We start from the raw sequence: 18,500 nt of genomic DNA, 5'->3' as shown, positions 1-18,500 counted from the left end.
TCATTTTTTAACAATAAAAAAAAACGATAGTCACATTAGATGTACTTTTATATACAGCGTGGTCAGAAACAGTCTGGAAAGCTTGTAAGGGTGTTGCCGGGTAAGTTATGCTGAGGAATAACTGTGAAGAGAAAAAAGTTTGATACGTTGCACCATTTACAATTTAATTAGCATCGAAGTTAGCCAGTCAGATTGCTGCAGTGCAAATTCAAGCAAATGTATTCTTCATTTGGTTTCCTCAAACTGAACAAACATTGCTTTTACTCACCTATGTTAAATATATCACTGCCAGAATAAGCACATCTTAACTGTTAATCAGCATTTGAAGAGGTGGAAATTCACACATCCACAGATTTCTGTGAATTACCACATGTTATCATGTGCAAGTGCTTGCATTTGCATCCACAAGGACCTGACCGGCTGATGTCCATACTAATGAAATCAGAAACAGCACAACATATCAATTTTTTTTCTTAACAAATATTTCTCGGCATAACCTTATGACATCCTTACTAGCTTTTCAGACTGCTTCTGATCATCCTGTTGATTGCCTTTTACTTGACAAACAACTTAAAAAAAATTACCATTTACTACAGAGACATAATGATCAGTGTCTTTGGGCCAGGTCAGCATGCAGATGTCTATCACAGACTGATGTTGCTCTTGTTGTTGTCATTCTTGGATTGAGAATCAGATTTCTAAAACAAGCAAACTCAAATGCTGAATAAAATGTTCTCGGGGTTCCAACCGCGTCAATTGCTTAAAACTACACGAGCTTTTGGCCAAGCACTCCTTGGCCATTGTCAAGTGGTATGACTGCCAGTGGGTTATTGGTGCATTACTGAATGAAGATACTTATTGGAAGCTCCCATGTGACCTGACATCAAGAATAGTAAGAAAAACATCAGAACTTCTCAAGCGATCTTCAGTGGAAGACAGTGTGGTTAAGAATCTTTTCCTACAGGCGCCTAGACCACCTACTGCTTATGGTTTACCAAAGATACACAAGGATGGGATGCCATTTCACCTTAATGTGTCCACAATACGTTCTCCAACATACAAACTGGCTAAGTACTTGGTAAAGCTCCTCGCTCCACATGTGGGACACTGCGAACATCTTATAAAAAAACTCAGCAGAATTTATCAGCAGAATGAACCGTCTGTGCCTTAGTGAGGATGATATTATGGTTAGTTTTGATGCAGTGGTGCTGTTTATGAATGTGCCTATCAAAGACGCTTTGGATCTTATTTCCCAGTACTTTGTAGGTGATGTGGTCGAGCTATTTAGGCACACTCTTACATCCTCCTATTTCGTGTACAACAGCCAGTATTACGATCAGACAGATGGCGTAGCAATGGGTAGCTAGTTGGCTCCAGCTATTGCAAACCTCTTCATGTAGAATTTTTAGGATATTTCCATAGATACTGCACCATTGAAGCCAAAGTGTTTCTTTCGATATGTTGATGACATGTTCATCATTTGACCACATGGACAGGAGAAACTAGACAAGTTTTTGAACACCTCAATGGCATCAACAGTTATATCCAGTTCACCTTCGAGGTGGGGAAAGATAATGCATTGCACTTGCTCTAGGTACTTGTCCATCGTAAACGAAATGGGTGCCTTGGCCACAGCGTCTACAGAAAACCCACTCACACAGACCTGTACCTACACGCCACCAGCCATCATCATCCAGCACAGAAGCACACAGTATTACAAACATTGGTGCATCAGACGTCAATAACCTGCCCCATGAACCGAGCCACCTATGCAAGGTTTTCAGGAATAACGGCTACAGTGCCCATCAAGTGAAAGAAGTGATTTCTGGGAAATATCAAAATAAGATCACCGATGAAGAGCAGGAAAAGAAACTTGCTTTGCTGCCATTCTGTGGCTCTGTGTTGGGCAAGATAAGCCACCTGTTGAAAAAACAAAAGATCAAATCAATCTTCATGTCTCCAATGAAAATCCGTCAATTACTGAGACCATTTAAAGATGCAGTAGGTCTCAGAACACCTGGAGTCTACAAAACACCTTGTGAGTTTGGCCAGAAGTACATCGGACAAACAGCGCACACTGCGGAACAACACAGGAAAGAACATGAGAGGTATTATTGCCTATGCTATCCAGAGAAATCTGTGTTAGCCGAGCATGCATTAGAAAATGGTCACCACATAAAATTTGATGATATCTCTGTCGTGGCTCACGCTAACAGCTTCTGGGAAGTTTAATAAAGCAAGCTATTGAAATAAAAATTACCGCAGACACCCTGAATAGAGATGGTGGCTTGCAGGTCAGCACTGCATGGGATCCAGTGATCGCATGGTTGAAGAGGGCACATTGAATGCCGACTCAAGACATGCCCATATATAGCAAGGTCACGGGCACCAGTGACATCACAGCCAGCAGCTAGCATATATAAGGGCACACCAACAGCCCACTGGCAGTCATACCTCTTGACAATGGCCAAGGAGTGCTTGGCCAAAAGCTCGTGTTGTTTTAAGCAATTGACGCGGTTGGAAACCTGGGAACATTTTATTCAATGCTATTGCCGCGAGACTCTGCATTCATACAAACTCAAATGCTGTCTTTGAGTTGCTACCATTACAGAACCCAGTCATAGCATCCTCCACTGTTAATTCTTAAGCCTTATACTTACAGTAATAAATAATAAATTAATATTATACAACTACTCCACTGAGAATGTGTTGTTGTTATACACACGTATACATGCAGTTTGCTTTCATTATAAGAGTAAACATGTGAGAGATGGTGATAAAAGCACATAGTATTACTTTCAAGGGAGACACTTGTGGTTAAAAGTTTCATTTATGAAATTAGATTTTTGTCCACATATTTGCCACACAAAGGAAATATTTCCCTCGCCAGTAGATGAGAAGGCAGGTATCATGATTGAATAAGTCATCAAGATCCAAGGACCAAAAACTGATTTGAGCAGCATTAGTCATAGCATCACAGTGAAGTATACCTTAACTGCTTCAGGAAAGATATTCTATTATGTTTTCTTATACATACAGGAATGGTCCAGGAACGTTGGTCGGACTGTCCAGAAAAGAGGCAACAAGTTGATTCATAATTAAAAACTGAGTCATCATTTTGATTACTGAACTACTGCTGCATCACTCCTATTGTCTCACTATTATCCTGGAAATTCCTGATACACTGTGTTTTTTTTTATGTGAGAAAAGAGCAAGAAGTTATTGGATGTATTTACCTGAAACTGTCAGTGTAGAGACGCAATCTGTTATTTCAATGTGGATTTTTTTGTAAAAATTTTTACTAGTCAAGGTTGCATATAGGAAATTTGATGACTAGTTTGACCATTACCAGTCATCTTCAGATCTGGAAGATATTGAAACAAAAGATTTCAAGACAGGAATTACATTCAATATTTTAACAAAGTTAGTGAACAGTACGTACCAAAGTATACAAAGCAGTGTCTAAGATAATAGGACATTTTGTCAGTTAGCTGTTATCAATGCAAAGGAATGTCAGCTGTAAAATATATACATTATCTGTCAAACAAATAATGCAAAACTGACATAGAAGCAGGTCTACGTATGCTATCAATGATGGGAGATAGCATAAACGTTACACGTGAAACATTACATTAAAAGCATATCTTCGAACTCATATTTGTAACATGTGTACATGGTAAGTACAACCAAGCATTGCTGTCATGCATACAAAGTGACGTTTACAATAGCCATGTTGTCTGATGACAGTGACAAAGGTACCATGAGGTGGCCGTACAGAAACTGACCAATGCTAAGAGTTCAGGCTTCTTGCAGACAGTGTAGTGTTACAAGAGTTTTTACTAAAATAGTGAAATAAATGGTATACTTATGCTGTCAATAAAATAAGTGTTTACCTGTTGTGTGTTGTCTCACTGTGTAGCAGTCGCTACAGTCATCAGTTGAAAACAACTGCTCATGGGTTGCAGGAAGATGTGTGATGAAGGCTGCCATAAAGATGAAATCAAACAGTTCTAACCATTGTTACTGCCCTATGTGGCAGCCCTGTGTGCTAAATTTCTTGCCCCAAATCTTAAATCAGCTACACATTTAATCATACATTCTTCTTATAACATTGTGTACACACAATAGGTAACATTTTGTCATTTGCTCTCCATCCTGATGTTCCAACGGTCGGCAGTCTAAATTTTAGTTACAACAAATAAGAAAAGTAATGCAAAAAATGCTTACATAGAATGATATAACACTTGAAATATATTTTTTCAAGTCAGTATGACCTGCATTATGAGTTTTTATTAATAACCTAGCTGAATACCCAGTGTTGCTTGGTTACTTACATATCCCAGTGGTAAAGTAAAATATTTTATAAATTCATTGTAATATTAATTTAACATGAAGCTTTATGATCAGTATCTTAGTTTTCCCTCCAGGTGCAAGAATATATAAACTTACGGGTGAACCCACTCTTGAATAAGCAGCACAAAATTGCCCGTGAGAAAAACATAGTGATCTCAGTTGTACGCCTCAGTACCAAGTCTGATTGAAATTTTGCCATATGTTATGTGTTCCAGAGTTATACTCAGATGTGACGTTCTCCATCTCGTAATCCCACTGCCTGTCCATAGGAGTACTGGGTGTGTTCTAGTTGTCAGTACTTTTTTCCAGATGTAAATTATAAGTGTAACAAGTTTGATTGAAACAGCTCAAAGGCATTCAGACCCAATTGTATGTGCAGGGTATAACAAAAAGATACGGACAAACTTCAGAGACCTGTAGAGGGTGTCTTGAGGAATAAATTAAGGTAGAAACCCATATCTGGAAGTAATTATCATGTGGTGCTGCAACATATCGGAGCTGTGGGGTCCAACACCTGCTGCTAGGCAACATCTTTGGCAGCAAACTAACAGACCATATGCAGAACGTTTGGGACAATAGATGGTGTCGAATGTGTCCACACCTGCCATGATGACACAGTAGAAACCCCTAAGCACAATGGCATCACTGTATAAATGAACGTTTGGTGTCAGAAGGGTGGCCTACAGTGTGTATACAGCCTGGGACAACAGGGAAATCCATGAAAAAGCCAGGACATTTTTCATCTGGGAGAAAACAGGGGAAAACCCAAGAATTTAATGGAATACTGGGAATTTTGTATTGTTTTAATTTGCAGTTAATTTTTTAAAATTTTGACTAATGAGAAATGATATTCTAATAAAGAATTTTTTAGCCTGCTGCTGCAGCAATAAAACGTAAATGAGAGAAAAACACCAAAATGAAACTTAAATTGCAAAGGCAGTTCACCATTCACTATAAAAAGCAGTGCATCTGCAGACAGCAAGTGTCTCAAAGGCCTTGCACAGAAACTATGCGATACTTTGCAACAACAAGATGCTTTGTATCAGCATTATGTCCCACTGTTTACATTTTATAACAGGTCTCAAGACAATATTGTGAATGGTAGTTTCAGAGGTGTTACTTTCAAAGTAAATTTCTTCTTACACAAAATTAATTATGTAATGTCTGAGAATGTGGGATGAATTTATTAAATCACAGAGTGGTTGACTCTCACTCAATACTTAAGACTTTGAGGACCAGCTAGTTAGAAAAATTTTGTGTCCAAAAGTCCAGCCATTTTTGTCATTATTTAAAATTTTACTGCCACATTTGTGTTTGTTATGTCTTAAAGGGTAACACATGCAAAAAAGGATCAGTGTACATGGAAAAGGTTAACTTTGCTTATGGCTGTACTTTAATTTAACTGTTAACTTTTCCTATCTGCGTGTTCTTGCTACTTAACAGTGATGTTGTTATTATATCATGTGACCTATGCTCTAAATATCTGCTGTATTGGCTGGTGAGATCACATGACATGAGCCTTGATTGGCTGACAAAGCACATTGGGGTGTAGTTTTTCCTCTTCTCCTGCTGGTGTATATTTTGTAGAGTTTGCGGTGGGTCTTATACCAGCACTTGGAGGAAGTTACATCGCTGGCCGATATAACTGGGCAATATTTTGCCGACTCTAATACACAGCCACATGAAAGTAGTATTACCTTTATCCTCTCTTCTCAGAGTAGTTGTTTGTTGGTCTGGATCTTTCAGTACCACCTCCCTGTTGACCCAACTGTGGTGAAGATTCCTGGAAAACTTCCGCAAGTTCTCTTTACTGCGCTACTAAATATGTAGCCACACATCTCAGAAACAGGGGTATGTTTTGCCCAACATTTTCACTATTTCTTTTAACCACAACAAACAATTGCTACGGTCATACCACCCTCTTGAGTACATTCAAAAACATCTGTACATCCATACTTTAGGACCTGAGAGAGCAAACCAGATAAACAACTACTGCTGTTCAAGTGTTCATTACACCCTTGTTGGTGTGTCGTTTACTATATGGCTCTCAAATTCAGGCACTTGTTGCACCATGGCACAAATGACTCCCAGATGACCAGTGGTTTTTACTGGTCTCCTTCTTGCCAGCTTCACCACTGCTCCAGATTTCACTGCATACAAGCAGTTTCCCTTTCCCACTACATTTATCCATTTTCGACTTAGTCATGAGCATCTCTTGTCGATGGCTTTCCAATGGTGTGTTGAGATGTTCACAAATATCCTGAAACACTACAACATCACAATGTCGATTTCTTTGCTTCAGAAACTGATGTGCTGTATTAGATGAAATTCATATTGACACTTTGGTGATAAGAAAATATGCAGTGTACATGTTGCTGTGCATCAAAGATCTTTCTAAAAGATGTTGTTTTTTCGCTGTGTGTCATTTCCTAAAGTGCTACGAAGATCTACGCCAGTGTATAAAACCTTGCTCATTCAAATGATTGATAAGTTTTACAGCTCTGAGTGAAAGTATACTGTCATTTAACATGGAAAAGTGTATTTTCCCCCTTGAAAAAGTGTATTTTCATCCTTGAAACAAGGTGCTTTTTAACTCATAAATCTGAGAAAACTCATGGAGACAACCTCATGAATCCATGGAACGTGCACGTCAGTAGGGGACTGTTCAAGCTGTTGGAGGCTCTGTAATGGTGTGGGGCATGTGCAGTTGTAGTGCCATGGGACCTCTGATACGTCTTGATACAAGTCTGACAGGTGATACATACGTAAGCATCCTGTCTGATCACCAGCATCCATTTATGTCCGTTATACATTCCGACAGACTTGGGCAATTCCAGCAGGACAATGAGACACCCCACATGTCCAGGATTGCTTGAAAGTGGCTCCAGAAAGACTCTTCTGAGTTTAAACACTTTCACTGCCCACCAATTTCACCAGACATGAAGGTTATTGAGCATATCTGGGATGCGTTGCCAGCCAGGATGGCCAAGCGGTTCTAGGCACTACAGTCTGGAACCGCGCAACCACTAGGTTCGAATCCTGCCTCAGACATAGACATGTGTGATGTCCTTAGGTTAGTTAGGTTTAAGTAGTTCTAAGTTCTGATGACCTCAGAAGTTAAGTCCCGTAGCGCTCAGAGCCATTTGAACCATTTTTGGGAACGTGCTATCCAGAAGAGATCTCCACTTCCTCGTACTCTTACAGATTTATGAACAGCCCTGCAGGATTCATGCTGTGAGTTTACTCCACCACTATTCCCTCCAGCACTACTTCAGACATTAGTCGAGTCCATGCCATGCCATGTTGCGGCTCTTCTGTGTGCTCGCGGGGGCCCTACATGATATTGGGCACGTGTACCAGTTTCTTTGGCCCTTCAGTGTAATTTCGCAGGTACATTCAGTGGTACATATGAATACTGTTTACAGAATGTGTCATTAATACAATTAGTAATAAAGAAGTAATAAATTAAAACTTCATGCCTAGTGCGGCAGTTTCATTGCATGAACACCGAAAATGTAGTAGGCGACAATATTTTTCCTGCTATGTTGTTTCTGTTGTCATTAAAGAAATAGTTTCGTTAAGGCTTAAAATTATATGTAAGGTTTGTTTCATGTCACTAAGCGTTCTCATTCTGAAATACTGCGTGAATAAAGGCTGAAGATTTGTACTTGGTGAGCTATACTAAATTTTTTACACCCATTCCTGCCCCTTTGATAGCTCTGTGGTTTATACCCCAACAGTGATTTTCTCCGGGCAGTAAGTGATACGTGTGTCAAGTTTGGATGAAATCGATCCAGTGGTTTAGGAGAAGATGTGGAACATACATTACATACATATAAAAGAACTTTTTTTTATATGTGTGGATTAGGAGAGTACCAGTTTGAATTCACGAGCATCACGAGCACTCGAGATATAATTTTAACATCATGGCTAATAATAGCAGATTCCGGAAAATCAAGGAATCATACTCGTACTTTGCTTTCGTAAATTTGGAGAAAGCTTTATATAGAGAGTAGTGGAATAAAATGTTTCCCGTTCTTAGACAGCATTGTACATATAAGTTACTGGAACAGAAGAGAATATGTTCTATAAGATGTGACATGGCCAAGTTTTCAAGTATGCGACCTTCATTTTCAATTATAAAATTAATTATTCTTGATTGGAAATTTATACAATCATCTTAAGGCAATTATATTCAGGTCATTAAAAGTTCGTTATAGCAACCAACTCGTTGCAAGTAATTTACCCATATACTTTTTTATTAATTAATCGGCACTGGCGGATAACTCTCCGAGTAATAGGAAGTAGGACAGTGCTAATTTGATGCTGTATTTTTGAAAGTATGGCTCAGACTTCACCATGTTATCAAAAGGGATAAATGTTGCTTATATGGATTCTTTATGATTCACAATTGCCTCTCGCTTCAGCGTCAGTATATTTCGCTTCTTAGTTTTATATCTAATGTAGCGATGTTAATAAACTAACACAAAATTATGTCTCTACTGCAGAACATTTATCTCTTGTCCAAGCGCCTGTGATTCCGACTGCATAATGATTTTTTTTCTCTGAGTCGACCACCACATGCAGAAGTTATGCGTTTGCATAAACTAATGTCTAATGGGTGGAAGCATGTGACCGTCACTTTTCCACGCAAGCCTCTAGCCAACTGATTACGTCATCGTCCTTGACACACAGTGTACTGATGTATCATTTATTACTCACCTACGCATTGCTACGTTTAACATGAATCCACATGCACCTTCGCCGAGTTACTTGACTACACACTGAGATAAAACAAGAATGACGCACCTTGAAGAAAGTATCAGAATGCGACGAAAATCAGTGGATGTGATGTACACGTACAGACAATCAAATGACTGCAATTTCAGAAAAATTGGATGATTTATTCAAGAGAAAGAGCTTCACGGATTGAGTAAGTCAGTAACGCATTGGTCCCTCTCTGGTCTTTATGTGAACCATGAGTCAGCTTTGCATTGAGTGTTAGAGACGTTGTATGTACTCCTAATGGATGCAATGTCAAATTCTGTCCAATTGACACGTTAAATAAAATGTCGTGTTGGGTCGGGTCGTGTCGGGTAGACCGTTCTCCGGGTGCAAGTCTTTCAATCTGACGCCACTTCGGCGGCTTGTGCATCGATGGACATGAAATGATGATGATTAGAACAATACAACACCCAGTTCCTTATTGGAGAAAATCTCCAACCCAGCCGGGAATCAAACCCGGGAGTGGCACGTTAGATTGTCATAATCCCGAGCATGTTTTAGGGCCCTGCGAACTATGCTCCAATTGGGGAGAGACCTGGCGACCTTGCTAACCATGGTACAGTTTGGCAAGCATGAAGACAAGCAGGAGAAACCCTTGCCATGTGCGAGCGGGCATTATCTCACTGAAATGTGAGCCAAGGATGGCTTAATGTGAATGACAACGAAGCGGAGCATGAGAATATCGTCGACCTCCCCCCGCCCCCATCTTGTCTGCATATGTACCCTGGCCTAGCAACTGATGTGGATCCCTGTAACTTCATTGTGGATGGTGTTCCTGGATTTTGATCTTTATCTTCAATTTGTTTCTTTAGATTTCCTCCACAACCCCTTGAAGTTTGTCAATATAATTTTATTTTTCTCTGTATATTATAGAAATTCAACCTTCCAGTATTTGCTTCATCCATGTCTACAGGTCATCAGTACAAACTATTAGAGACACTGATGAATTAGCTGCAAACTGAACTTTCCATGAGCATAATCTTGCAGATGTGTTGTTTAGGGAAGAAAAATATCTGGTGTGCTCAAAAAGATTTTTACATCCAGTAGAAAGTGATATAATGGCATGAATTTGGTAAGTGAAAAACAGGACTTGAATGTCTGCAACTGCTATAGGTACTGGTTGCTGTTGAGAGTATCTTCAGTGATGATTTTTTATGGCACCCAAAGAGACCAAGCTGCCTGTTCATACTGATCAATGGTTTGAAGCATATGCTGGAATGTGGCACTGAACAAACAGTGCTTCATACTACAGTGGGTGTATTAAGGATGTATTAACACTGACAATGAATTTTAAAGTATCATGAGGTGTTGGTTTGGATAAGTTGCAGTTAACTGAATACAGTTTTCTGTGGCCACAGAACCTAACATTTTGGAGCACCATACACACTGCTCAAGGGAAAAATAGGTTTGATGAGCCGTTTGATGTTATTAATGATATCTGTTGCAGTAAATTGAGAATCTTAACAAATAACAATGACTATATGAAAGAAACTGAGGAGAATGGGAACCAAATTTCTTCTTTAACTCAGTCCTAGTGCAAGGTTACTGTTAGATAATGCCTGGCTGTAGTATGGCCAGAATTTCCAAGTCTTCTCTAAGCTATTGTTGATAGCCTTGCTCTTTACTGGATATATTCCTTACCGATATGTATCAGGTATAATTATTCAGTATCTGGCCCTCTAGTGCCAAGCAGCATTCAGTGCTGTAAATTTGCATTAAAACTGACAGAAAATAGATCAAGACCACAGTGAACTGCTCTTCTTCAGTATTCCGATTTATAGAAACTTTTACTTTGTGATGTACATTGAGTAAGATAAGGTAAGAATGGGAACTTAACAGCCCAAAATACCAGTAATCTGATAACCTATAGAGTGTGTAGTTAATGACACACATAGTTTGCTGAGAAATTGTGTGCTACCAGCTACATCGTAATAACAAATTGCTCACTACCTATGGCTAATTGCAAATCTACAGACTGCGAGGTAATAATGGGTAGAAGTGTTGCAGTATGAATGTTAATAATCTAATGATAAAAATTTACAGTTTTTGTTACTTTTAATAACTAATTTAATAACCCATATATGATGGTAACTGCGTAAGAAGTCTTATATAACGGTACAGGACTCTTAACTATCAGCAAGGGTTACTTGTCTGTGTGAAAGTTATTCTTATAACTTTTAAAACTGATTAAAAAAGTCCATGTTACAATAATTTATCATTTTATAACTGATTTTGTCTATATAACCATCTTCAGACCAGTCTTGTTATTGGCTTTCCACAATTGACGGAAGCCTAATAGAAGGCCATACTTCATCGATGGTGTCAACATTGACCCTCTCATCATGGTTATTAAACTGCCTTAAAATGATTATATAACCAAAACAGGTTACCAAATATAAAATATATTGTGGTTTGTACTATTCTAATCAATTTTAACAACCAGTGGCTTTGTTCCCAGACATTATGTTTAACATTATTGATTTATACTTTTTGGTACAGTAAACACTTCTGTAACAACTGCAAATACTGGATATTGTATGACAAAAGATGACCATGTTATGTGTAAGGTGTTGCACAACAAGAGCCACAGTCTGGCTGCAGCACCTGTTGAGAGCAGATCTGCATATGCTGCAAATGTGTTCTAATACAAAAAATTACTTTAATATCTGAGCTGCAGTAATCATTGCCTAAATTGAGTGCCTATCTGATGCCCTGTGTTTCTTTCTTGTGTTTCTCTTTTGCACACCATTGTTTTCTTTTGTGTAAATTTCATGAAAAATGTCTTCACTGTAAACAGCATTAAATAAATGCAGTGAAATATTTTTCAACTTTGTGATTGATTTTTGCCATTAAACAGGATTTTACTCACTTTTACAAATTAAATACTTTTATTAATGTTATAACAATTTTATCAAAGATACACACTTGTGATCAGCAAACTTTGCTAGATCAAACAAAATTTAATGCAGTTTCTTTGATCCATCTTTTTCAAAAGTAAAATTATGCCGAGCAGTCTAAAACATGTATAAGCTTTTCCATTGTCAACAATAAAACTAAATATTCAAAGCAACTGAAAGAGCAAATATGTATCAGGAACAGTGTATCAACAAGATAGAAAACAAAATGAAGAATGGATGTATAATGTCCACGAAATTAAGAAATTTACATTACTTTTTGATCACATCTTGTAAAATGTCTGATATTTTTGAAGCAAAGTATATTTTTTTCCAAACAGAACAGATAGAATCAACCATGCTAGAGAAGGGTGTCTGAGGCTATGATGAAATTATATTAGTACAGGATAGATTTTCTGTTTTTTGTATACAGTTTGTCGATTATGCATGTGACAATATCTTTTCAATAATATTGACCAACTAATAACATTATCTTTATTTGTTTGCCAAGTTTCCTATTTTTAATTCATCAAATATCTAAGCCTAACACAAACAGGACTCCTCATAAATTACAAAGGTCTTTTGTCCAAATTTTAATAACTAAATGAAGAATGAGAAATGGGCTAATGGTTTACCAAATTGACTAGTGTGATGTCTAGTTTTGTAAAATAGGATTTATTTGCTGTAATGAGTAATTAAGAAAAATTTAATTAGTGATTTGAGGGAAAAATTTTACTGCCTACCAAATAATGAGAAATAGGATATCAGATTGACTGGTTTCAGGTCCAGTTTCTTAGAAACAATTTTTAAGTGCTTGAAAGTAAGCTTTATAACTAGTAAAAACTTAATAAGTGATTTTCAGGAAAATTACGCAATAGATTCTTGTCTGAATTATTATAGGCAAACAAAGTGGACTTCCCAAAGTGGACAAATGGAGTATGAAATTGAGAGTTTAGTTGTAAAAAAAAAAAAAAAAAAAAAAAAAAAGGAGTTTAAGAGCTTGGAACTAATTAGATAATTACTGAAAAATTAAATAGTGATTTGAAGCCAAACATATAGTGGGAAATGGACAAAGAAGGTGTCAACAACACCAGTGTGGGTGCAATTTTGAAAAAAAAGTTCAATTGTTTGAAAGAAATCAGGATAATTAAGAAAAACGTAATATGATATTTGAGAGAAAATCGAAATATTTCATGAATAGCTACTGCTACCAACATAAATGAGTTGTCAAAAAGTTCATCTCTTCAAAATCTAGCTGTTTCTTGAATAAAAATTTGCATTGGTGTGATACTTTACTGTCAAAATGGCCTCCTTCAAACCAAGTACTAAATTCACTGCATTTAAAGAACATGAGGTGCTGAGGTGATTTTTTGTATCTATGGTAAGGTCTCAGTGTTGTTTCTGCTCTGTAGATGAAGCTTGTTTCTCCTACAGCTCCTAGTGTTTCATTGTTGAAAGCTGGCAGCAGAACTGCTAACTGTCAAGGATCTGCTTATGCTGACTCTACTATAGAATGTCTCAAGCGTCACATGAGGTGTGTAAACATGGTTGACCGCCAAAGGGCATGGTAAATATGGAAAGTCTCCCAACAACAGTGAAGGCAGAAAAGTGTATGAGAAGGACTAAAAACAGAAAATATCGCCGAGGAGAGTGGAATTACCTGAAAGAGTAGTGAGAAAATTTGTGACTGATATCAACACTTTCCCAGCCCAGTCTTGCTATGTTTGCAATCATCAAATGTTTCACATTTTTTGGAATGGTGTGCCACTGACAGTATGCACAAGATGCTATCAGTCACTGATTGGTCATCTCATTCCTTTGCAAGCAAAGTGCAACAAAATGAAATTGGAAGAAGTGCCATATGTCTTCACTGACTTGTTATTCACAGAAAACTGTCTTGTGTTTTTCCATGCATTTATCAACATCCAGAAGAATCATGAAGTAATTCAAACAAACAAAGGAAAAAGGGATCATGTATCACTTCCCACAAATTGTGGAGGAAGTATACTAGCAGCTGCCAAACAGCCTTATCAATGGTAGCATTATCACGGTCACACAAGATTTGTCGTCAATTAATGAGCGGAAGTTTGACATTTGTCCCCAAATCATGCAAGTTGCTTTTAATTACCTTAAGAAGTACACAATCTGTATGCCAATGACAGTCCTGTCAGTATCAAACAACTGACTAGTTCTGCATATGATTTGCATGTTCAAAAAATTTTGCCTTCAAAGCTGTTGTCAAAGGCAATGAAAAATGCATTAGGGACTGTATTTTGAGAGAGTAGGAGTAAAAGAGACAGCTAAACCTTTTGTCCAAGCTTCCACCCATGTGGCAAAACTTAAGGCATTAGTGCACAGAGGCTGTAGCTGTTGCTCTTTGTGCAGCAGGCTTGCAGCCAATCATGACATGACAAAAGTGTGATTTTGATGCTATTTTGTTCAACGTACGTGCCATTTACAGAAATAAGTGGAACCAGTTAGGTCACAATATAGCAAATGAGATGATTAGTGAAATCAGAATCGCAATAATTGTATGGGCTGTTCTGTTCTTTTCGCAGTGGAGAAGAAATGTCAACCAATAATCACTGGTCAATTGGTTTTGCATCGCAGTCACAACATGCATCACTACATTGACTCACATTGTTGAACATGTGCTGGTTATCACTCAATATCTCCTTGAGCAACTACAATTGTCTTTCATGACACAATGGAAATTGTACTCGGGCGTGTTGAGTAGAACTTCCCAAAGTCCAAAGATTAAAATCAAATAATTTTTCTCACCTATCTACAGGTCTTTACTGTTGAAGTTTAAGGAGATGTTGCTCCAGACTCTGCTGGAAAGAATTCCAGCCACCAGTCATTGGAGAAGTGTTCAAAGAAAAAGAAAACACAGACAGTTAATCATATGATGTAAAATGGAACAACTTGTGATCAATTATGTCAAAATTATTTGGAAGACTGTGCACTCTGGCATTTTTATCCAAGTGTTAGAAATGGGTTAACAGAAGAACTCAGAATAGGGATAAAGCAGTATTTCCAGTAGCATGTTGTGGGCAGATGTTAAAGGTTCTGGTTCAGCGAATGTTTTTTTAAACTCACGGAAGTGTTGAGGAGGAACACATTAATATAAATATCAGAGTGTTGAGGATAATCAACATTCCAGGATATGGACCATCAAATGTGATTAAGCTAACAGCCTGTATTACAAGAGTATGCAGTTGATTGCAAGTTACTCGAGAAGTGTGTGTAAAGTGAACTGATTGAAATGGTCAACCAGTGAGGACCTCCTTCCTGGTTCCTCATTCTCAGCTCTAATAACCTTTTATGGCCTGAAATGAGGAGCTGGAACTGTAAAACGCTTTGTGCTCAGACATTGTTCAAATTGAAACAAATGTCATAAAGTTAGGCTGATGCTGTACTTGTCTTTTGTGATCAGCACGTGACTCAGAGAAACCAAAGGATGGTCAAATGGTGAATTCAGTAATTTAAACTTTGTATTGAATGCAGTCTATTCTCATTTAATAGATTTTCAAGCAGCCAACACTTTATGAGGATATTTTTAATCTGTGGCACCCCTTCAGTATGATAGAGCTCCATAAGAGTATCTGACAGCAACATAATGTTACTTCACTTCGCCAGAAGTTATCAAGGTTTACATGCATTTGAAAGGCATCCGCCTTTGACACAGAGCAGCACTTTACAATTGAAGGATTTCCTGCAACTATAATCAAACTGCTCTTTGACATAACAATACTCAACATTAAAGTCAGTCAACTCAAGAGCTAAAGAAGTTATCAGAATTACAATTTCATCACATTAGAAGTTGTGGATTTTTTTCTTTCATGTTAAAAAAATAAAATAAAAATAAAACCACAGAATGAAATGAAACTTCTCTGCTTTCTCTTGCTCTAAATACTCTTAATAAAAATAGAATACCAATTGATACTTAAATATATTGTATTTCATGCTTTCTGAACAAAATGTGAAAATAAAAATAGAGTTGACAAAAAAACTCAAATGTTTTGTGAACCCTTTGTCTAAAAGTAAGAAATAATATAGACTAGCAAAAGATTTGACACACCTTTGAATGATGCTTGAAATCATGTGCATCAAATAAGGTGCCAATTTAAAGTTAAATTTTTGACTTATAAACTTTGAATTTTAAAGAGTACTAAAGAATATTTGTCTGGTGTATTATGAAGACCATGCAGTCCATTATTGTGTGGCCTTGACATATATCTATCATTTGTGCCTAAAGGTGTAATAAATTCCAGTAATTTTTCAGTCTCAAAAGCGCTTCAATACAGAATCCTTCAAATATCAGGAAAGATAAGGCGGGTGGCAGAGGACATAATGTCTCCCTTAGAAGTGCTTTCATTGTCATTGTTCTTACTCACTTACTTTTCTGGATAATTACATGATTTTGAGCATCTATCACAAACACATCAAATGTTTCTCTAATCTGTTTTATTTCTTACCTCCAGACAAAAGATTTCACAAAATATTTGATCTTTATTTTTTCATTGTCAGTATTTGTAGGAAACATTTCATCAGATTATAGGTTTTTAATCCATGTATGTGTATTAAATTATTATAGAGTATAAGTTGTTTACTTAAAATTTCCACTGTGTAATGTATTGGACATCTGCATTTTTTTAAAAAGATAAATTTGAAATTTAATCACGAGTGAGTTGTGACCCGTTTGTCTTATTTCTTTCTTTATGTGTGTTTCTTGCAGGCAACTTTTGAAGGATGGATGGAAGTAATGGCTGATGCTGTTGATGCAAGAGGTGTTGATCTTCAGCCACAGAGAGAAGCTAACTTATATGCATATCTTTATTTTGTAATTTTCATAGTCTGTGGATCATTCTTCACACTTAATCTCTTCATTGGAGTCATAATAGACAATTTCAACATGCTCAAGAAAAAGGTTAGTGTATGTAGCTGTACAAATCACTGTAGAACTGTTTGCATGTTTTCAGTATAGAATGTAAAATTCTGACTGAAATACTGAGTCAAAGCCCAGTTGTAAATCCTGCAGAAAATCAGAGATAAATACGAACTTTTGCTGTGATAATTAGTATGTTATCCCCTCATTAACATATCTGTATGGTATCACAATTAAGGGCTGTTATTTGTGAAAAAATAGAAAGACTTCATTGTACCTTAAGAATATATTCACACTTTAAAAAATACAGCACATGCAGGCATATATATATTATGACTTTTAATGTTGTAAAATATATCTGATGCAATTATAGGAAAATTGTAACGAATCACATGACAGGTCATTACACTAATGTTAGTACCCAAAGCTACATAGGTGAGGTGCTGCAATCATATGAACCTCTTTCCAGAGGTACACTTTGTCCAGACTATCACATGTACAATAATGCTCATCTCCATTGAACTCCTCTGTTAGATGATTTTCTTACACTTGAAGATATCCACTTCACAGGTTAAGTACTGGCGTATCCATTCTGTGAATCCTGTTTGGGGTGCACTGGAGGGACAAACTGCAGGCACTCAGAAATCACTAAGGAGGATCCAGACCCCTGCAGTACTCATTATCAGGGATAAGATTGACTACTAATGTAACTTTTGAACTGCCTCACAAGAAGCACACTATGTTGCTGTCAAACATCTGCACATCTGATCACATAACTTTTCTAATTACATGGTTTAGACAGTATTGTATTCTATAAACTGTGTGATCAAATTTTATATCATTCTGTAATTCTTCTGATATCCTGTGCAAGAAGTATGCTCTCATTTGTGTATAATAACTGTTATGTATTTCTGTCATACTGGCACTTGAACCAGAATTTCCTGCTTTTTGTGAGTAGATGGCTTAACCATTGTTTTCACATTCTGCCCATGTCTTCTAGAGAGCCTCTCAACATTTTGTTTCTTACTGATGTGCAATGTTGAATTTCCAAACTCCTTTTGTATGTTGTGTCTTCTGCTGTTCTGTGTTTGTTGTGACTATATATCAGGCTTTATAAGAAAAGATTATGAACCATATTCCAGCTAGTAGCACCCTCGAAGTGGATTTCTCTACTCTGCTAGCTGAGTAGTTCATTATATGGGTAAATTCAAGTAACTTACTATGTTCCAGTTCTCACATATCCTCATTGATTTGGTATCATTGTGTGTTTTGTCCTTTATTTTAGGAGACAGTTGATGTTTCCTGTAAGGATTATATGCTGCTAATCTTTTACAAATTTATGTGTCAAAGAATTCCAGTCTCTTACATTTGTTATTTCCAGAGAGAGAATAAATATTAATAATCCTCATGTTGTTGACAGTGACAGTGATGCTGTTTGGAAATGTTTCTATATAACAGTATCCTTTCTTTGGTATTGATTGCAGTTATTACACATGCTGAAGTGCAACAAACACTTTTTATTACATATTAAGGATGGGTACTTGATTATCACTTGACATTTGACAAAACCAGGTTGTCAT

The 18,500-nt window shown here is 37.1% G+C and overlaps 1 protein-coding gene across 1 annotated transcript in view; it reads left to right on the top strand.

Annotated features, from left to right (window-relative positions):
- The window catches only part of LOC126273220 (sodium channel protein 60E-like), a 295,045-nt gene that overhangs the window by 226,393 nt on the left and 50,152 nt on the right, over positions 1–18,500 (top strand). The window contains exon 22 of the mRNA XM_049976764.1: positions 16,771–16,962. Coding sequence (XP_049832721.1) covers positions 16,771–16,962 — 192 coding nt within the window. The remainder of the gene's footprint in view (positions 1–16,770; positions 16,963–18,500) is intronic.

The sequence above is a fragment of the Schistocerca gregaria genome, chromosome 5 (assembly GCF_023897955.1).
Source record: "Schistocerca gregaria isolate iqSchGreg1 chromosome 5, iqSchGreg1.2, whole genome shotgun sequence".
NCBI classification, from domain to species: Eukaryota; Metazoa; Arthropoda; class Insecta; order Orthoptera; family Acrididae; genus Schistocerca; species Schistocerca gregaria.
Note: the sequence above shows the minus strand (reverse complement) of the source record. Positions and strands in the feature narration are given on the sequence as shown.